We start from the raw sequence: 23,068 nt of genomic DNA on the forward strand, positions 1-23,068 counted from the left end.
GTTGCATTTACATCCACAGTGATAGTGTTTTGAGAGGCTGGTCATGAAACATATCAGCTCTCCTGATGTATGATTCGGATCTGCTTCCAACAGTCCACAGCAGATGCTATCTCATTGACTCTTCACTCAATCCTGGAACATATGGACAGCAAAGATGCACACATTAGGTAGGATGTGCTTTATTGACTACAGTTCAGCATTCATTACCATCATCCCCTCAGAACTTTGAAATCTCCAAGACCTTGGCCTCAACACCTACTAGTGCAATTGGTTCCTGTATTTCCTCACTTCCAGACCCCAATCATTTCAGATTTGCAACAACATTTTCATGATCTCCATCAGCACAGGTGCATTACAGGGCTGTCTCCTTAGTCCCCTGCTCTATTCTACACCTATGACTATGTGGCTCCAATATCATATTCAAGTTTGCTGATGGCACTACTGCTGTGTGCTGAACAGGAGGGAGATTGAATATTTGGCTGAGTGGTGCCATAACAACAATGCCTCATTCAGTATCAGCAAGGCCAAGAGACTGACTTCAGAAGAGGGAAGCCAAAGGTCCATAAGCCAGTTCCAATCACAGGATCAGAGGTGGAGAGAAGCAACTTTAAATTCCTGGGTGTTACTTTTTCAGGGGATCTGTCCTATACCCTGCACGTAAGTGCAATTGTGAAGCAAACACACACACACACACACACACACACACACACACACACACACACACACACACACACACACACACACACACACACACACACACACACACACACACACACACACACACACACACACACACACACACACACACACCCCCCCCCCCCCCCCCCTTTCAAACTCTTTCAGTAATTATGTATAGCTTTGGTAATTTAGACTAATTCCTCACTGGAGGTGCAAAATTTTCAAGCAATCCTCCTGAGGTCTTGAATTGCATTGTGGCAACAAGCCAACAACCTTAATTTTTTAAGCACTTGAGGAAAATTGAATGATCTCAATTGAAAAATTTGCAAGGGTGCATGCATTTCCAGCAGTAATCAACTAGTTGCAAAAACAAGTTCTCAATGCTGACAGGCATCACAAATAGTGCTAATCTTGTCATGTGAGAGGGGAATGCAGGTAATAAAGCAAAAACAGTCTTGTGCTGTTATAAATACTTTATTTTCAGAATTAAAGCTTAGGTATTTTACATATGATGCTAAATCACAAAGCAAACTACCAGTTGAAGCTTGCACAAAATGTTCAGATGCCTTTCATCATTATCAGGAAATCCACTGCATCTTTGTTTAAAATAGCTAACGGCCATGTACAAATATTATTTTCTAGCTGTGTAAATAAAATAGTAATGTAGGAAATAGTGGATATATTTTCCTTCTTCCAGAGGATGTTAACACCGAATAATACTGTGTGTCATAATGCAGTTTCCTTTTAGATCACAAAGCATCCTGCTTTATTTGAACAGGAAGATCAAACGCCAAAGATCTGAAGGTGCAGTGTGAACTCGGAGAGCCTGGGATTGTGCAAAAAAAACCATAGACTTCAGCAAAAGAAAACCATTTTCTGGAGGAATTCAGTAGCTCAGGCAGCACCTACAAACCCCATTTCCAGAAAAGTTGGGATATTTTCAAAAATGCAATAAAAACAAAAATCTGTGATATGTTAATTCACGTGAACCTTTATTTAACTGACAAAAGTACAAAGAAAAGATTTTCAATAGTTTTATTGACCAACTTAATTGTATTTTGTAAATATACACAAATTTAGAATTTGATGGCTGCAACACACTCAACAAAAGTTGGGACAGAGGCATGTTTACCATTGTGTTACATCGCCTTTCCTTTTAATAACACTTTTTAATCGTTTTGGAACTGAGGATACTAATTGTAGTAGATTTGCAATTGGAAATTTTGTCCATTCTTGCTTGATATAGGACTTCAGCTGCTCAATAGTCCGTGGTCTCCGTTGTCTGATTCTCCTCTTCATGATGCGCCATACATTTTCAATAGGAGATAGATCTGGACTGGCAGCAGGTCAGTCAAGCACATGCACTCTGTGTCTACAAAGCCACGCTGTTGTAGCCCGTGCAGAATGTGGTCTGGCATTGTCCTGCTGAAATAAGCATGGACGTCACGGGAAGAGACGTCGCCTTGATGGCAACATATGTCTCTCTAAAATCCTAATAAACACCTCAGACTCAATGGTACCTTCACATACATGCAACTCACCCATGCCGTGGGCACTGATGCACCCCCATACCATCATAGATGCTGGCTTTTGCACCTTTCGCTGATAACAATCAGGATGGTCATTTTCAACTTTGGCACGGGGAACTCGACGCCCGTTTTTTCCGAAAACTAGCTGAAATGTGGATTCATCTGACCACAGCACATAGTTCCACAGTCTTTTGGTCCATCTGAGATGAACTCGGGTCCGGAGAACTCGCCGGCGTTTCTGCATAGAGTTGATGCATGGCTTCCTCCTTGCGTAATACAGTTTCAAGTTGCATTTCTGGATGCAGCGACGGACTGTGTTAAGTGACAATGGTTTTCCGAAGTACTCCCGAGCCCAGGTGGCTATAATTGTCACAGTAGCATAAAGGTTTCTTAGGCAGTGCCGCCTGAGGGCTCAAAGATCACGCGCATTCAACAGTGGTTTCCGACCTTGCCCTTTACGCACTGAGATGTCTCTGAATTCTATGAATCATTTCACAATATTGTGTACTGTAGATGTTGAAAGACCTAAATTCTCTGCAATCTTGCGTTGGGAAATGTTCCTTTTGAACTGACTAACAATTCTCTCACGAATTTTGGCACAAAGGGGTGAGCCACGACCCATCCTCGCTTGCAAAGACTGAGCCTTTGATGGACGCTACTTTTATAGCCAGTCATGATACCTCACCTGCTACCAATTAGCCTGCTTAATGTGGAGTCTTCCAAACCGGTGTTACTTGAATATTCTGTGCAATTTTCAATCTTATTTTAACTCTGTCCCAACTTTTGTTGAGTGTGTTGTGTCGCAGCCATCAAATTCTAAATTTGTGTATATTTACAAAATACAATTAAGGTGGTCAGTAAAACTATTGAAAATCTTTTCTTTGTACTTTTGTCAGTTAAATAAAGGTTCATGTGAATTAACATATCACAGATTTTTGTTTTTATTGCATTTTGGAAAATATCCCAACTTTTCTGGAAATGGGGTTTGTACCACCAAAAGATGGTAGATTTTTCTGAAATATCAGATTCTGACTGACCCAGTGAGTTCCTGTAGCAGTTTGGTTTTTTTTTGCCCCATATCACAGCAAGTGTACATTCTCAGGTCTCCACATAGTCTTCACATTGTCCTTCATGGCAATTCGTTAACTTTGACCATCATGGATAGAATGCATAGGTATTTAGATCAGGAATATACATTCTTATGGCTTTGGTGATGTATTTTTTGGTCCTAGAAGTAAATGACAGGTTGAAATTTTTGTCTCTGTGAATATGCGTGGGCTGTTGAGTATTTATATTGATCTCAAATGGTTGTCACCAATGCAAAATACTACTACACAAGCAAGTGACATAAGCTTATTGAAGCAGATCTTAACCAGAGGGTTGAGGCCTGCTTGGTTTTTTGTAGAAGCTTTGGCTGCTATTTCAGCATATATCAATGGAAATTGTTCTTAGTATGAGTTTGGCTCATTGTTAACTGTTCCAGCTGACAGAGGAATATGATACTGCATCAGAATTAAAAGATCATTACATAGTTGTATTATTTGGCACATCCCTCTATGTAAACCATATTTAATTGAACTTCTTTAGTTTAGCTAAAAATATATAATTATAATGAAATCACAATGGTAATTCCCACATACAAGATGTTCTAGAATCTGAATAAACAAATGTGAAAATGCGCTTTAATTTCAGGAATGAGCAGGCACTCTCAAGCTTCTCCCTTTTACTTTACTGAAGGCAGTAGTTTGACAGCCAATTGGCACTTCGACATTTTTTCAATAATAAATGGGATGTTACAATAAAATTTAACCATGCTTTCTCCGTGCATTTATTCTGATAATCCTTACTAGATCAAGAATCAGAGCTCCATTGCTCTAATTTTTGTCATCTTGGGTGAATGTGTTCAGAGTTTATGTTTTCATTGTTTCAATGGCTCAATCAGGATACTTTGTACTTTTTTCTCTAGGATACAGTGGTTATGAAAAGTAATGTGCCACTGTATTTTAAGTATTACATTGTATCTCATGGAAGAAACGACAGATATTTGTATGGCACCATTCACAATTGTATAATGTCCCCAAACTCTCTGCAATTATTCCTTTGAAATGTGGTCACAGTGAGTGGAAATGAGATTTGCTGGTCAGCCCCTTACGTCTGCTGCACCATTCTGTGGGATCAGAAATGGACTTCTACCTCAGCACAATATTTTCTTCTGATATCCAAAATCTTAATCATACCTCCTCAGTCATCTGGGATTAAAAATATCAAGAGGTTCACCAATTTGAGTGAAGAATTTTCTTATTTCAGCTCTAAATCGTCTACCTATTTTGGCGCAGTGCCCCTTGGTTCCAAATTCCTCAGCTGGGGAAGACATCCTCTCTGTGTACTCTGTCATGCCTTAAAGAATTTTCTGTGCCATGAAGTCACCTGTGAAGTTTAGACAAATTAGAAAATAGAGGCTTAGACTTAATCTCTCCTCATGCGACAGATCTGCTATTCCAGGGAAGTGGCAAAGAAACAATAAGATCACACAATAAGATTAGGCCAAGCTGCAGTTTAATACTTCGTGTGAAAGATGGCAGCTCTGACAATGCAGTTAACTCAAGTTTTTTATGTTGTTACCTCTGGGTGCAATTAATGTGACTATAAATGTGGAATCCCCATCAGAATTACCAGCTGAATTCCTGAAGGAATTCCATCTTGTTCTCTGATAGCTAATGTTGCCACAAGATGCAAGGATAATTTCCCAACAGAGTTGATGCTATCGATCTTTTACAATGCTAAAAATAATAACTGCACCCATCCACTTTACAGATACTGACTGACTTGCTACACTTTTCTAGTATTTTCTATCATATTACATTTCCAAGTGTTTCCTTTTCTAAGTATAACTGGTGCAACATCACATTTTGAGGTCTCTGTACTGTGGCTGTTGCTACAGTAAAATTATGTAAAGTTTCGCTATGTTGTGTCCTGAAAATGCTATAGTGATTGAGGAAAAATGTATTTGGTCAACCTTGATATATTGTCAGGAGTTTTTTTTTACAGGGATGGTGATAGAAGCTGATACTTTAGTGACATTTAAGAGACTCTAAAATAAATACATGGATGAAAGAAAAATGGAGGGTTATGTGGGAGGAAAGGGTTGGATTGATCTTGGAGTAGTTTAAAGGGTCAGGACAACATTGTAGATGAAAGGACTTGTATTGTTCTGTATTGTTCTATGTTCTGATTTTTAAGCCCTGCCATTCACACTGCTGTTAAGCCTCAAGTGTAAGCTTCTTCAGTTCCTTGTCTGCAGACTCATTCCTATAGATAATTACTCTTCGATATTTATCCAAAAGGAAAAAATACACACAAAATACAGTTTGCTGTAATGATATTTTCCCTTTTTTATTTGTGAAGTTCTGCTACCAGATTGTGACTTAATATGCCTTTGAAAGCTCTCTTCATTACTTGCTCCCCATGGAACTGTATAAATCCACATATATTTCAAAGCAGATCTACTGTATGTTGAGCCAGAAAGATTTGGATATGTGTATTTTTGCAAATTTTATTTTTCTGATGTTGCAGCGAAGAGAAAATGACAGCAGCAGCAATCAGGAAATGTCACAGATGTACGATGGGCCTCATAAAATCTGAAGGATGCAACAGGATGTCTTGTCGTTGTGGGGCCCAGATCTGCTACCTCTGCCGAGCTCCAATAAATGGCTATGACCATTTCTGTCAACACCCACGGTCGCCAGGTGCACCTTGTCGTTTGTGCAAAAGATGCTCTTTGTGGACGGATCCTAAGGTAAGAGATTGAAGATTTCAAGTACCATTGTGAATTTCAATCTAACAATTTTCTACGGAAGTCGAGTTAGGGACAGGAAACATTGGAAATACTGAGTAATTCTGCCAGAAAGAGAAAAAAATATTGAAGACATTTCATCAGAACTATGAAAAGGAAATCAAAAGATTCACATTACAGAGAAAGGGAGAATAAAGGAAATGTCTCTGACACAGATGGATCATTATAGGTTAGAAATAGCCTTATTTATTGTGATGGACCCATTGCTTCAGAGGAGAAAATTCCAGTTCAACAACTCACCTTGTACTAAATTCAATGTTTTGTTGGTGGATTGCCTTCATCCTCTTATTGTCACTTGCTTCTTGACTCTTGCTGAAATAACCAGAGGTGACAAATGCCCCATTGAGATGATATTCTGACATCCTATCAGAAATTTCTGAAAATAAGTTGAGAAATAGTTAAATATCTTTCTATGAATACTGTTAAATTCATTTGAAACTATTCAAAATGCAAATGAATTAATACATTAAAATCAATTACAGTCAAGTAAGCCCGTATCAATCTTTTCACTTGTTTTGTAAGTTAATGTGGATATTAGGGGTACATTGTAACTATACAACACTTTGAATACTTCAGTGGATTGCTGACTAGTCATCAGCACAGTGATCTCATACCAGGACTTGTGATATGCACCAAATGCTCATATGGACATCCACCACCTGCTCCCATGGCTTCATGTGACCCTGATCAAGGGCTAAGCAAGCACTACACATTGCCCAAGGGTGGTCTGCAGGCTAGTAGAAGGAAGGAGGGCATATCTTGGTAGAGACATATCTCCATCCAACCATCCATTCCTTAACTATCTACCTAAAAGAGGTGAATGAGTACCTTCCTTTCAATAATTGCAGTGGCTTGACACCAGTTGCTCAGAAAACTTAAGAGTTGGACAATAGATGCTAACTTTGCTACTAATGCTCCTAATCTTTGTGCAAAGATTAGGGTTCAAAGAGTGAGCTTGATGGAAATTCTTGAACAAAGAATGGCAGATGAAATATTTATGTCATAACAACTAATTCTGATTATGGTTCTCCTGCTGATGTTGGACAGAAATGGGTCCTGGAGTCTGAGAAACTCTGGTTTGAAGTGAATTGGTGGGAAGGGTGCAGAGCCTAAGATGGCCATTGAGAGCATGTAAGAATTTAAATACAAGAATAAGTATTTTTAATTTGAGTTGGACAATTGGGAGCTAAAGCAGATCAGTAAATAAAAGGGTGATATAGGCAAAATATTCTTGAGGTATCCAGGTGACTTAGCAAGAAACAATAGAATTTCACATTTCTAAGGTTTCAAGGGTACATTTAATGTCAGAGAAATGTATAGAAATGCTTTTTCTTCACAACCATCCATGAAAACAGAGGAGTGCCCCCAAAGAATGGATGACAGTTAAATGTTAGAACTCCAAAGACCTCCAGCTCTCCTCCTTCCCAATCATAAGCAGCAGCAAGCGACAATTCCCCCTTCCCCCCCACCCGCAAAAAAAGCACCTGCCACCGAGCACTTAAGCGTGAGCAAAGCAACAGCAAAGACACAGACTTGCAGTACACCAGAGACTGTTTGTTCACCTGGTATTCGACATACCACAGGCTCTGTCTCTCTCCCTAATAAGGAAGAAAGAGGTGTCTCCGTTTCACAGCGAGAGGGGAGACATCATAAACAACTTGCTGTTTTACGATGTTAATAGTCCGCTGCGTCGCTTTTTCCGAGCTCTGTGCCCAAAGATCTTGGGTCTCTGGGCACACAGCCTTATATCTTCCATCTCCCATGACACACCGATGTCCTGCCTGAACACCAACCTCTGATTTACACACCACCCCCCCCCCCCCAAATCTCCAGAACCACAAAATCTCAAACCTCTGAAGATGGGCGAAACTCTTGGGCCACGCCTTTGATGTGCCGAATAACAGCCAGTCGTGAAACCCCGAGAGCGAATCCCATTCCAGCAAAGAACCGTAGTCAGCATGTAACTCCAGGTGAGGGTCTTCAAACGAACCCTGAAAGGAAAAATAGAGATATTAAAGATGAAATGCACAATTCAGGGTTGAATGTACAAATTGGAGTTTAAGTTACAACTTAAATGTGGTGCGCCTACAATAGCATCGAAGCAATTTGAGTCTTAAAAAGAAATTTGATTGATTCTGGTAAAATTGATCATTTATTTTTGTTGTAATGATCTGCATATAGCAATGTTACTGACGTAAAAGTGGGCCTCCATAATTCAATAGTGAAAGGTATATCTTACTGGCTTTAAGAAAAGAAACAGATAAAAATCAATCTGATCTGCATCTTTCAATGACAGGCAAGTCATAAAAACGCATTGTTGACCTGCCTTCAGATTATATTGTTGGCATCCTGGTGCTAGTTATATCCTCTGAGAAGCTGATGCAAGCTTCTGTACAGTGCAGAGGCTTTCCTTCTGTAAACCTCACTGTGGGCTTGCCAACTGTCAAAACTGAGTCAAATACCAGCAGTATTACAGATTGCTGCAGCAGTGCCAGACTCAATACTACTAAGATCAAACAATAAGAAATGTCATCGTTCATTTATTCAGTGTCTCATTGTAGTCTTAGTTTTTAGTAAATAGAGCTAAGTTTGAAGAGATGTAGTGCATAGTCTAAACACTTCAGTGTACAAGCACTACATGGCTCCTTCGAAACTATTTAGTACCTTTTCCCACTCCCTGCATGTTTTGTTCAGGACTTATTATTGGCCCATTTTAAGTAGCCATGTACAAGATGATTAATTCATGAGAAGTATTATGGTTCAATTTATAATGGCTCAATGCTTGTATGTTTGACATTTTATTGCAAGTGTCTGTTGATGTTATTTGGACTAGGAAAATAGAAATAACTATCAAAGTAAATTACAATGTTCAAAGTAAATTTATTATCAAAGTGTACACATCACCAAAAGCTACCCAGCGATTCATTTTCTTGCAGGAATTCACAATAGAACAAAGAAATTCAATAGAATCAGTTAAAAACTACAAAGACTGATAATAACCAATGTGCAAAAGAAGACAAACTGTGCAAATACAAAAACATTGAAGATAAATAAATAAGTAAATGAGTAATACTGAGAATATGAATTGTAGAGTCCTGAGAAGTAATGTCATATGTTGTGAATTCAGTTCAGAGTTGAGGTGAGTGAAGTTACCTACACCGGTTCAGGAGCCGCCCTGTCTCCTGTAAAAATGCTATTCCCTTTTCTTAGTTCCTTCATCTCTGTCAGATCTGTTCCCCAGGATGAGGCTTTCCTTTACAGGACATCAGAGGTGTCCTCTTCCTCCTCCTTCAAAGAGCAGAGTTTCCCTTCCTCCACTGTTGATGCTACCCTCTCCTGCATCTCCTCCTTTTCCCAGACATTGGCACTTACCCCATCTTCCCACTGCCTTAACAGAGAGAGAGTTCCTCTTGTCCTCACCTACTACCCCGTGAGCCTCCATATCCAACACATCATTCTCTACAGCTTCTGCTATCTTCAATGGGATCCTATCACCAAACACATCTTTACCACTTCCTCACTCTTCACCTTCCGCAGAGGTTGCTCCCTCCATGATTTCCTTGCTCATTTGTTCCTCCCCACTAATCTTCCTCCTGGCACATATCCCTGCAAGTGACAGAAAAGCTACATCTGCCCATTTACCTCCACCCTTACCTCCATTCAGGGGCCCGGTATCCTTGCAGGTGCTGCAACATTTCATCTGTGAACCTTTTGGGGTTATCTATTGTATTCAGTGCTCCTGATACAGCCTCCTATACATTGGTGAGACTGAACATAAATTGGGATACCACTTTGTTGAGCACCTCCACTCCATCCACCAAAACCGGAATTTCCCTGGAGGCCAACCATTTTAATCCCTGTTCCCATTCCCATTCCGACATGTTGGTCTATGGCCGCCACTTTTGCGACAGTGAGGCTACTCTCAAGATGGAGGAGCAACACCTCATTCCATCTAGGTAGCCTCCAACCCTAATAAATAGTGATTTCTCTTTCCAATAAAATTTTTCCCCTCCCCTACCCCTCTTATTCTATTCCCTGTGCTGGGCTCTTAGCCTTTCTTGCCTGCCTGTCACCTCCCCCTGGTGCCCCTCCTTCTTTCCTTCATACCATGGGCCACTCTTATTAGATTCTTTCTTCTCCACCCCTTTATCTTCCTCTCCCTCCTGACTTCACCAATCAAATTCTAGCTTGTGCTGCTTATCCTCTCACCACCCTTTTATTCTGATGTCTTTCCCCTTACTGTCCAGTCCTGAAGAAGGGTCTTGGCCCGAAACTTCAACTGTTTTTTCATTTCCATAGATGCCGCCTGATCTGCTGAGTTCCTCCAGCATTTTGTGTTTGTGACGGTTGAAGGATAATAATTGTTCCTGAACCTAGTAGTGCGGGACCTAAGGCTCCTTTACCGCCTTCCCAATGGCAGCAATAAGAAGAATGGGGTTCCTTGATGTTGCTTTCTTGTGGCAGTGCTTCTTGTGGATTAGCTCAATGGTAGGGTGGCCTTTTCCTGTGATGGGTTGAGCTGTTTCAACCACTTTTTGTTGGCTTTTCCGTTCTTGGACTGTGGTGTTTCCATACCAAGCTTTGATGCAACCAATTGGGATACTCTCTACTCTGCATCTATAGAAGTTTGTCAGAGTTTTAGGTGTCATGCTAAATCTTCACAAACTTCTAAGAAATTAGAGGCGTTGCTGTACCTTATTTGTAATGGTGCTTATATGCTGGTCCCAGGGCAGATCCTCTGAAATGATAACACCAATGAATTTAAAGTTGCTGACCCTCTCCACCTCCAATCCCCTAATGAGGGCTGGCTCATAAACCCCTGGTTTATTCCTTCTGAAGTCAATATTCAGCTTCTTAGTCTTGCTTATGTTGAGTAAGAAGTTGTTGTAGTACCACTCAGCCAGAATTTCAGTCTTCTCCTAAATGCTGATTCAATACAATATTCAATGATTTGGCCTATGGCAGTGGTGTCATCAGAGCTGTACTTAAACTCACAGTCATAGGTATAAAGTGAGTAGAGCAGGAGGCTAACACAGTCTTGTGGTGCACCTGTGCTGGCTGTGGACGAGATGTTGTTGTCAATCTGAACTGACTGGGGTCTGCAAGTGAGGAAATTGAGGATCCAGTTGCACAAAGAGGTATCAAGGCCTAGGTCTTGGAACTTATTGAATAGTTTTGAAGGGATGATAGTTAAATGCTGAGCTGTAGTCAGTAAAGAGCATCCTGATGTATGCATCTTCTCTGTCCAGATGTTCGATAGTTGAGTTTAAAGCCAATGAAGTGGTATTTGTTGTTGGCCTGTTGTGACAGTAGGTAAATTGAGCCCAAATTAATAATGTTCTTCATAGCTGGCTTTTCAAAACTTCAGTTAGAATAGAGGCAAAAAAGAAGCTTTATATTAGTTCCCAGTGGCTCACCAGGAATATGAGATGTTGCTCTTTGGGAGGACAAACCAAGATAAATCTTACACAGTGAATGGGAGGGCAAAGGGACCTGGGAATACAGGTCCGTAATTCCTTGAAAGTGGCATCATAGGTAGATAGGATAATAAAGAGAGCTTATGGCATGTTGGCCTTCATAAATCAGGGCACTCAGCACAGGAGTGAGACTGTTATATTGAAGTTATATATGACATTGTTGAGGCCAAATATGAAGTATTGTGTGGTCATCTACCTACAGGAAAGATATCAATAAGCTTGAAAGAGTGTTGAGAAAATTTACAAATGTTCTGCCAGTACTTCAGGGAGTTCTAGGGAAAGGTTGAATAGGTTAGGACTTCATTCACTGGAGTGCAGGAGATTGAGGGGCGATCTTATAAAGGTTTACAAAAATATGAGGGGGTGTTGATAGTGTGAATGCTTGCAGGCCTTTCCCTTCAAGCTATGTGAGATGAGAACTAGAGGTCGTAGGTTAAGGGTGAAAGGTGAAATGCTGAATGGGAATCTGAGGGGAGACTTCACTCAGAGGATGGTGCAAGTGAGGAACAAGCTGCCAGGACAAGTGGTAGATGTGGGTTCAATTGTATCATTTAAGAGAAAATTGGATAAGAACATGGATGAGAGGGGTATGGAGGGTTAGGATCTGGATACCGATAGATGGGACTAGGCTACAGTAGATCAGACTGGATGGATTAGATGGACCAAAGGGCTTGTTTCTGTGCTGCAATGCTCTGTGGCTCTAAGCTCCATAGAGAGTTCAGCTGCATAGAACTGGGCCTCCTATTGTACCGTGAATCAGAATATTGCAACACCAGTATGGGCGCTTGCTCAAGCTGCAGTGCCTAGTGAGTCAAAAGGTAAAATTTGCTGAATCTAAGCAAGGGCTACCTCATTACAGATGTAGGAAATGTGTGCTTTGAAATATGATCTTAAACTGCATTTGACAACTAGCAATTAAGGAACCCAGTAATTACATGCAATGAGGAAGAGATGATTAAGGGTGGTACAACCTCTCTGTCTTGAATATTAGCATCTCTTAAAATTTTAGACATATTGACAAAGCAGGAGAGAATTCAGCTGATTTAGCTATTTCAAAGCACTTGGTTTCCATGGATTTTTTTAAATGACAGAATCAGTCTTTGAATCTTACAAAACATAATGGTAATAAAGAACTTGCATAACTGATCATATGATTATTCTATTATCATTAATTATCTTGGCAACAGATGACCTTACTCATTTCTTTCATGAAAAAGCTGCTTGTGCTTTTTGTGCTTTGTGGATTGTTATTAAAGAAACTAATTGAGGGCATATGGAAATATTTCAGATGAAATGTAGTTTGAAACTTAATTGAAAAGTAATGCATTCTTTGCTTCTGATTGAACTACCTGACAATACACTGCTATTTCTGCAACTTTGCTTCATTTCATTAAAACTTCAATCTATTAACTGAAATTTTTGGCCACAAAAACGAGATTTGCAATGAAGTAAAAGTAATAACATCGAAAATACTCATAGGTCTGCTTTTATTTTGGCTTGTCAGAATCTGCACTACCAAAGCTTGTACTGTACTATGTAAAACTAATAATCATTAACAGAGGAATTCATCTGCCTTGTTCTTTTGATTGAACAAAATCAGCACAGAAACCTAGTGCAAATAATGGACTGCCTTCATACAATGCTTTAGATGATTGCAACCTCCAAATCTTCATTTTCCATTCTAGCATTCAAGATAATTGTCAATAACTTCAAATTATTAATAATTCCTAATTTGTTTGAAGTAGTGAAATTGTTTTATTTTCACTTCTGGCCTTTTCTGGCCTGGCCAAGCCTGAATGCTTGAAATCGCAGTGAGCAAAATAGTTCTGATTTGTCTTGCTGCTTATTTTGCACCACCAAGCAATTACAAAAATCACTGCTTTTTTTTTAACACGAACACATGCAAATGATGCTATGTAAAAACTGATCACTTGAAGATGGTGAACAGCCATGCAGGTGTACATGACCAATGCAAATTAGAAACTATTCAAAAAGTCTCCTGCCCCAATTAAGCTGCATTGTGTCCTAAATAAATGAAGGGAATCCTGTCTATTTTCTTGATTTAGTTCATGTACTTTAAGAGTTGTCCCAAATAAATAGCTGCCCCAATTAACCAATGATCCAATTAAAGGGAATTCACTGTATTGCCTTTTTGGACCAGTTTCAACTTTCTGGGGCTCAAAACAGCAGGAGAAGTCAGAGTTCATGTTTCAGCAGGTAAGGCGATCCCACATTAGAACAGTACAAAGTTCAAAGTAAATTTATTATCAAAGTTACATATATGTCACCATTTACTAAGCTGAGATTCATCTTGCAGGTATTCACTGTAAATAGAAAGAAACACAATAGAATCAATGAAAAACTGCATGCAACAAAGATGGACAAATAACCAATGTACTAAAGACAACGAATAGTGAAAAAAAATTTAAAAAGGGGAAAAAAGTAATAAATAAATAAATATCGCAAGGCAGATTTTCAAATTATTTCCAGGTAAGTCTTTGAATCTAAGCAATTCAAGTATTGTGGCCAACACTTCCTCTCTTAAAATTCAAATCTCCCACATTGATGTTGGGCACACATTATGTTTGTACATTTACTTAGCTGGACTGTGGTATTGGTGCTAATGCCAAGTGCAGTGTAAGCATGAAAACAATATCAGTTGTTGGCTCCTCTGCAATCAGACCAGCCTAATATGGAGCTATAGCACTGTTCCTTCAGCATCACTGTTTTTAAATCCTTTACATCCATATTTAATCACTGTAGGAATACCTTCATTAAACAGACTGATGCTTCATAGGTTTGCTTACTAAAGAGCATCAGGCATTGGCAGTAAATCCCAAACTTGAAAATAGCATTTGTATCCAAAGAACACTAATAGTTATTTTTTGGAAAAGGTTGAGTTGCACTTTTTATTGCCAATAATAAACCAATTCACAGAAATACAGGTTGTGGAGATAGCAAATTAATGTTTAGAAGGTGCTTTATTATTGTTTAGGGAATTGCTGCAATCCCCCAAAAGTCTATTAATAATCAGGTCTTATTATTTTAAACTAAAAATGCACATAAATAAAGTTCAGCCTAAATTTCTGTCTGTTTTCAATTAATCCAGCTGTAGGTTTAAGCCAAATAAAGAAGTCCCAGAGGCTCAGACAAGAAGGGATTTGGTTGTGATATTACCTGAAGCTAAAAACCTGACATTTACAGAGTAGTTGTGATAAATATGAAGGATGGTTATATGAGAAAGGATAGAACAAAGGGAACTGACCAAAAATGCATTGAAATATTCATATTGTGCAAAATGAAAGAATCTAGTAATGAAGTGGATATTGCTATTTTTGCTTCTATCTAATTTTAAGCAAGGAAACGCAACATAGCCTTGTGTCTCAGTGTTGAATGTTTATCTGTACTAACATGAGGTAAATAGGAATGTCCCAAAAGACTTCCTTTAAATAAACATTAACAATTATAATAGTGTCAGTGCAACCTATTTTGATTTGATGTTTTCAGTTGGAGCAAATGACAGTGCAATTTCTTTGGAAAGATGATGGTGATATTTTGAAAATGCCCTTAAAAATTCCAATGTAAGATGAATTCACTTACTAACAACTTGAAGTACCACTCTGATGGATATAGCTTTTTATTGCTACTCCTCCTTGTTTGAAGGATTTACCTAAAATCCTGCCCTGAAACAACTTAATAATACACAACAATATCAAATTTTCCTCATCTTTTATCATTTCTTGTGAGGTAGCAATTCCTTTAATTAGTCCATTTGTTTTATTTTGTTTTGCATTGACCTTGTATCATATTGTCATTAGGTCAAATAACAGAATGTCTTTTTGGCATTCTTCAGTACTTTTAATAATGTGTACATTCTACAAAAAATATTTTGAAATAAGTATGTTCCTTTATTTTGATGCTAAATATGAAGCAGAAACTAAAGTGGTTGCACCTTGTCCTAAGTCAGACTTGGAAAGTCTGTCAATCTTGTGCACATCTGCAATCTACAGCTTGCAATCACACTGGGAAATGGAGTGAAGAAAGCTGAGGTATGATCTGATAGAAGTATGGAAGATTATGAGAACCATTTATTAATCAGTCATTATGGAATATCAAATACAAGAGGGTATAGGTTTAAGATGAGAGAGGAAGGTTTTAAAGGGAATCTGAGGAGATTTTTTTTTTACAGAGAGTGGTTGATGTCTAGAATGTGGTGCCAGAGGATGCAGTGGGATCGCATATTAGTACTATGTTTAAGAGTCATTTAGACACTTAACTAGGCAAGACATAGAAAGACATGGTCCTAATTTGAGCGACTGATTAGAGTACGAGGTCAGAATTGTCATGGAGGACCAAAGAGCCTGTTTCTGTGCTGTGCTGCACAATAGCGCTTAAAGTGACATCCAATTAAGGTTGTTAATTATTTAGGGAAGTTGCACTGGAAGTTGTGCCTTCAATTCCAAGTCCCTATATTTGTCACTACATACAGGTTTATTTTCTCAAGTTAAAAATTCCAAAACGACTTTATGGAGTTTTTCTGCAATCTAGGATTTAAAACTTGTGATGTACCTACGTCTTAAAATCCAAAATTCAAATTGGTCTGACTAATTAGTGAGTGAGGAAGCAAATTTATTATAATGCTTCATTAAACTTCAAATCTGTTTTACATGGTGAGTTTTTGTTTTATTTTAAAATCAGCCCTTCAGTTGATTTATTCAGTTCTGATCATATGTTCTTTAGAAGTGTGTAGCATTTATATAAGTTGATATTTAGCTTCCCCATCATTTCCAGCATTTTCCAAATTCCCAATCCTAAATATATTTTAGTTAACCACACGACTATATCAAAGACTGATCATCAGTGTATTCTATTATTTGTTCTTAATGAATTTGTTCTTCATCTGTTGCCATCCTGACATAGATGTACATCATCATTCTTTTGTTACTACTTTACCAAGAGCCTTGAAGTCCCTTCCAAACAACTTCTCTTCCCTGGAACAAATTCTTGCAATGTACAGAAATGAATTGAAGAGAAGGGTGAACAATACCTACAGGATATCTAGGGATGAACATTTATTTTCGGTCAGATATAATGAACAATTACAGTTCAAATTTGCCAAACCTATTGCTGATGAAGTAACCGAATGGCAACCAGGATTATGTCTTCTCTTTTTTATTTGACTGTTGAGTGAAGGCAGCTGTTAGTAAGTACAGTCCGATTACATGATTTTTTTTTAAACAAAAACTCTCATCTCAAATGCAACAGCAAGTTTAGCTTGGTCTCTGCAGAGACTATAATGATGCACACTGTATTTTAAGTGGCTGACTGTTCCGATCACTTTATTCTGACAAGTGAGTGGAACAAATTTTTATGTGTGCTATTTTAAAACTCTAATCTTCCATCTCTGAGAGGTGTGATCATTAATTGCGTAAGTGTCAACCCATAATTAGTGAAATACTACCTATAGGCAGCTGCAGTACTTGGTGCCTGATTACAATCTAGACCTTTATTGTAAGCTACTGTGACGGCAATGATCTTTCACTTTAACAAAGCTACTATTCAGAAGCAGTCAAATCCAGGTTCAGTGATCATGGTTGGAAAGTAAATATATTTTTGTTTTTACATTTTGTAAGTAAGTGCTCTAACACATTACAGGGGTATCACATACCATGATAGCTATCTCAAAACTTTGATAAGCGAAGACAAGATGCATCCATAATAAAGAAAAACAAATTGGAAGGAGGATCATTAGTGCGTGGATGGGGCTCTGCGTGATATGTTTGCTTATTCATTGTTACCTTTTTTATGACCTACAATTAGTGGGAAGATGCTAATTGAGTTAATTCATTGGTCCCTTTCCTCATGTGTATCTCATACAAGAGTTGAACGATGGCATTTTACTAAGAAAAATCAGATGATTGAGCAGAGAAATGGTTTCCAGTGTGTAGGCAGCCAAACAGGGATTACTGCAGCAGAAGAGCTGCTAAATGGGCAGCTCATTAAGTTAAAGCAGAAATATGGATTAGATGCTGTCGAGTTGGAGGAACTAGCCTGGTTATGCCAGGCAAATAACTTGTTTCAATGCTGAAAATATAGGTGGTGCAATAGCTGATAATCCAGAAAAGTAAGTTCAAAGCCCATTGTGGAATTTAAATTCAATTAATAATTGCAATTTAAAATGTACAAATTTTAGTAAAGGTCAAAAAGTATCAAAAGTGACTAATATCCTTCAGAGAAATAGAATGTCTTTGTCTTTACCAGATCTGGCAAGAATGTGTCTGCCGAGGTTGGGATGATATTGTTTTCAAAGTGGAGGCCCTGTACGTTGGACTGCTTTCCAATGTCCATTTGGTTTGTTCCATAGCATGAAGTTTTTGGAGTTGAGCTACATCACTGTAGTGACAAAGACTAACAAGTGTCAAGGTTGATGCCAGCCAGTACTGTGAATGTATCTGTTGTAGACTGTTGTTCATGATCAGGTTTTGTATAGCATCATAAAGCAAGTGCAAAATGGGGATTAATTCCTGTAGACAGTCAAATTTGAGTGTTTACAATAGTCCCTCCTCTTGCCAAGTGAAAAGCTATAGTGGAGTTAAAAAAAGGCTGCTGCATTTGTCTTGGAGTTGCATGTGGAAAATCATGTTCACACTGCTTCTAAATAGATTGAATCCACACTGGTGTTTGGGGAACACCTAAATTGCTTGAAGAAAACACTTACAGTGACTTTCACTGGGATAGAGAGCAGAATAATATTTCAATATCTATCACAGTCAGATTTATCTCCTTTTAACACTTACAGTAGTATCATCTACAAAGTGGAAAATTGCCCAGGTGTGCTTGCACACAAAAAGCAGAGCAAATCCCATCTGAATTGTTACCTTGCAGTTTTCTCCTCGTCATCAGCAAAGGATACATGGTGTTAATGACAATGCTTCTGAGTGCTACTTACTCACCAATATCCTGCTTGCCAGTGCCCAGTTTGAAGAGGATGTTGACTCAAGTATTAAATTTCAGAGACAAACTGAGTGACATGCCAAGGCAACATTTGATCAAGCCTTGGTCAAGCTGAAATTTATGAAAATAAAAGGAAAAACATATTCTGGGGTAATATCTTGTGCAGAGAAAGATAATTGTGGTATTCAAAACCAATAATCCCTCCCCTAGAAAGGACGTCATTGCAGGAATTGCTCAGGACATTGTCTTGGGTCCACCTCTCATTCTCTGCTTTAGCAATGAACTTACTTAGATAATGAGTTTAGTAGTAAGATATTTGCTGTGATTCTACATATTCAATCCCATTCGCAACTCCTCAGCAAATGGAGCAGTCCATGACTATCTGCAGCAAGGCCGAGGCAATATTAATCTTTAACAAACTGTGCCTGACCATCTATCCTTGAAATTTGTAACTTTGCCATCACCGGATTCCTTATCACCAGCATTCTAAGGGTCATCACTGACCAGGAAGTCAACTGGACTAGACACATAAATACTGCAGCCTGAAGAATAAGTGAAACGCTGGGTACCCTGTAGCAAATGGCTTACATTTTGAGACCCTGAAGCCATTTAAAAGGAATAAAACAGGACAGTTGTGGTGTACTCTGCACTTCATAAACACAAGAGATTCTGCAGATGCTGGAAATCCAGAGCAGCATGCAAAACTCATACTCATCAGAGAACATTGCACAACTCTGGATGAGTATGGCTCCACCAGCAGTCAAGAGATACATCTTTCAGGAAAAAAAAGATTACTATTTCATCAGCATTCATTCCCTCCATCACTGTGGCTGTGGTGTGTACCATTAAAATGCACTGCAGTTATTTCCTTTGGTTAATCACAATGTGCAGGTGTAACCTGCACCACTAAGGCGCGAGCAGCAGGACATGGAATATCACCACCTGCTGGTTTCAGCTAAGTTACATGCTTGGAAATATTTTGCTGTTTTGTCTTCATTGCTGAGTTGAAATCAAAGAATGTTCTATCCACAGAAGAACAGAGCAGTTCAAAAAGATACTTGAGCACCACCACATCAGAGGGTGAAAGGGATGGGCCAAAAAATGTTGATCTAACTGGGAATGGTTGGATACTGATAAATGGATAAAGAACATGTTGTGGAGAGGTATGTGATCAACTTAGAATTGGTTACAATGACTTACAAAGAGTTTAATTGTGACAAGGTACAGGAGCTGGTGGTGATGGCTTTATCTGTCCCAGTCTTAAGATGAAGAAAATTGTGACTCATGCGATGGACAGTTAGGTAAACAATCAGACATCAAGATAAAGGATGGCAAAAGAGAACTGGATCTCAGCATTAAAAAAGAACACTTTCAATGGAGTTAAATACTGCAGTGAAGTATGGCTGTTGTATAGGTACTGTCACTTCTGGAAACTAACAGGTTCGACGGGCCCTTTCAGTCATATTATTTGTAAAGTTCATGCAGCCAGTTAATTATACAGCATATCACTAATAATGTGACTTATGAGTGTGAGTTTCCTTGTAGCTCTGCAGTTGCTTTATAGCAGTAAATTATATCTCTAACGTTGTGAAAGGAATTATAAAGAGTGCCCCGTATGTCCGTGAAGAAGAAGAAGAAGAAGAAGAAGAAAGCCCTTAACTCTGAGTGGAGTCATCGGGATGCTGTTTTTTTTAGCAGGCTATCTTGTTTTTATGAGACCAAGTTGCTAGCTCGACGCTCAACCCAGCACGGATGGAAGGCGTGCAAGGGAGCCGGCTGGATTTGAACTTAAAAGTCCTGTGCTGATGCCACTACGCCATCGGCCAGCTATTACGTCCATGCACTAGTCCTTATTGAACCAGCAGTGTATGTATTGTAATTCCCATAAGGAAAGTAAGCAGCCACTTGAGGGTGAAACATTGAGAACGTGTGTTCTTATGTCATGCATAATTGTTTTATCAAGCATTATGCTGTTATTTGGGTTTTGGGGATCATACAAAACATTCAGCCACTATTCAGTTTCCTGGTTTATTGGGAATTAATAGCAAAGCAAAAAATTACCTCTTAAGAAAACTATATGCAGAACCTGCATGCCATTTCTCATCAGACAGTTTGTTCCTGTTTAGCTGGAAGGTGAGTTTATAGAAATGCATAAATATGTCTCCTGACATTCCTAAGTGTCTCACAGCTGAAGTAGCTCTTGAAGTTTAATCACTATTGTAATGCATGGCATTGAAGCAAACAGTTTTGGCATGGCATGAAACTGCAAGCAACAGTAACAAAATGACTGGTTTGGATATAAATGAGAGATGGGTATTGGACAGAACACCAAGAGAAACCCCCGTACCTCTTTAAATAATGCCTTCTGCACATCTACATCACCTGGGAATAGCAGGTGTAATACAAAAATGGGGCCTGGGGATAAAGGCCAAAAATTATTTCATTCAAGGGACCTGCCCCTATGATGATGAAACGGTTAGCTGATCGATAGAAGAAGCGTGCTTTCTTCTTGCTGCTCTTTTTTTGACATTAGAGCTGTGACTTAAAGTGGTGAATTGTCTATGAAACTAGGACTTGCTGGAGGTTTGAAATGATTATCACTGTAGTTTCTTTCTTTTATTGATTTTATTTCATTCTTTTGATGTGTTTTCTGACCTAATTTTAAACAAGTTGATATAAATTGATATCTGTATTAGTATGCCTTTTGGGTTCATTAATATCTGTGAAGATCAAATCATCTCCCAATATCAACTGTTTGATTTTATGCTTAAGGAAAGACCCCTTAAATTTCTTCTTGGCAACTAGTAACGTAATTCAAATGAGGCTTTGTCAAGTTTCCAACAGACAAGCATTAATTTTATGACCTCTATGTCGTGTGTATAAGCTGCTTGTTAATTATCGCATTATACCAAAAGAACTTCTGTGATAATGTTAAAGTATTGTCAGTATCCTTATATACTCCGAAAAAAATAACCACTATTTTCTGGCAGGATGATGATGAGAGACTAATCCGAGAGATTCAAAGTGAAGCTGAGAATGAACAGAAAAAGAGGATTGGAGGTGAGTTATTTGAAATTTTTAAAAAAAACTAAATTATGCAGGCTTGCATAGAAGTTATAACATGGCAAAAGATTTTGATGTTTATACTCTTATGAGCTGTCACTAACCCTATTTTATTTCATCCTAACATCATATTCACCATTTAATTTTCTACCATATTCAGATTTTTATTTAAATTTTATATTTCAATAGCTACACCACAAGTTATGACAGATTCTCAGGTGTTTGGATCATATAGAATTACCATTGATTCCGTACTACAGAGCACACCTGATTAAAAGCCGCAGGCTCTAATTTTAGAAAGAAAATCAATTTTGTACTTGTACAAGCCACACCGGATTTTAGGCCGCAGGTGTCCCACGTTGTAATATGAGATATTTACACAGAAAGATATTACACGTGAGGATTTTTTAACTTTTAATTAAATCCGTATGGTAACATAAACAAATACATATTGCAAATGCTTTTTTTCGAACCGTGCCTGTAACACGGCTACTTTTAAATATACATACGTATCGGTAACACACAAATTACGTTGCGTATACTCTTTTACTGAACAGTGCACGAACAACATTCCAATATCTCCTAACGACTGGTAAAAATATATATATACTGCAGCCTACCAGGAAAAGTTATTGATCGCCTTTAACTTAAAGGCAGCGTTCTCGCGCGGGTCTAATGCCGCTCGCCCCCACCTTCCCGTTTATCGCAAACCAGTATTTCCCACAAGACGCGGCGAAACCGGATGTGACGTCATAGCATCCCGGGATGTAGCACAGAAAACAAATATAGTTAAAACACTTCTAACTTTAACTAGAAAATACTAACAAATGAATTACTAAGCGAAAATATTATAAACTAAATAACTGCCATAAAGGCAGCACAATGCTTTTCTTCGAGTGTTTTCCATGTTGATGAGGGTGAGTACAAATGACTGATTTACAATAATTTAATTGTGAAAGTGCGCTTGATTTATCGTACAATTTCATTGGACCTCTGTGAACTACTCATCAATTTTATTGGTCTACTGTTACGAGGCAAAATGTTTTTGGCGGCATGAAAAAAAACCATGCATTAGCCGCACCGTAGTAAAAGCCGCAGTGTTCAAAGCTGTTCAAAGCGTGGGAAAAAAGTAGCGGCTTATAATCCGGCATCTACGGTACCTGAATTGAGTATAAGCTTTCTTTGAATTAGTTTCTCTCAAATTATCTGATTCAGTGAGAGACAAGTGTTTTTGATTTACTGACTAAACCAGTTTTCATTGCTGCTGGTAAAGTTGCCATGTTCATGGCTAGTTAATAGGTATGACCATGCACTACCCCAAATTTTAGGCAAGATTTAACTTCTCAGTTCAGTTGAGAAGATAACTTCTCAGTTCATTTAAACAAAATCACTTTAAACAAATTTAGGAAAATTGCAAGAAGTGCAGAACATTGCTTGCATGAAAGAAAAACCTATAAACTGAGTCAATAATATAATTAAACTCAGAATTTGAATCTGTAAAGTACATAATGGCA

At 38.5% G+C, this 23,068-nt stretch overlaps 1 protein-coding gene across 2 annotated transcripts in view; it reads left to right on the forward strand.

Moving 5' to 3' along the window:
- Positions 1-23,068, forward strand: part of rnf216 (ring finger protein 216) — a 221,853-nt gene that overhangs the window by 184,628 nt on the left and 14,157 nt on the right. For both annotated transcript variants that reach the window (XM_073060674.1, XM_073060673.1), the window contains exons 15-16: positions 5,781-6,003; positions 21,482-21,551. In XM_073060674.1, the coding sequence (XP_072916775.1) occupies positions 5,781-6,003; positions 21,482-21,551 (293 nt within the window). The remainder of the gene's footprint in view (positions 1-5,780; positions 6,004-21,481; positions 21,552-23,068) is intronic.

Source organism: Hemitrygon akajei, chromosome 11 (genome assembly GCF_048418815.1).
Source record: "Hemitrygon akajei chromosome 11, sHemAka1.3, whole genome shotgun sequence".
Classification (NCBI taxonomy): Eukaryota; Metazoa; Chordata; class Chondrichthyes; order Myliobatiformes; family Dasyatidae; genus Hemitrygon; species Hemitrygon akajei.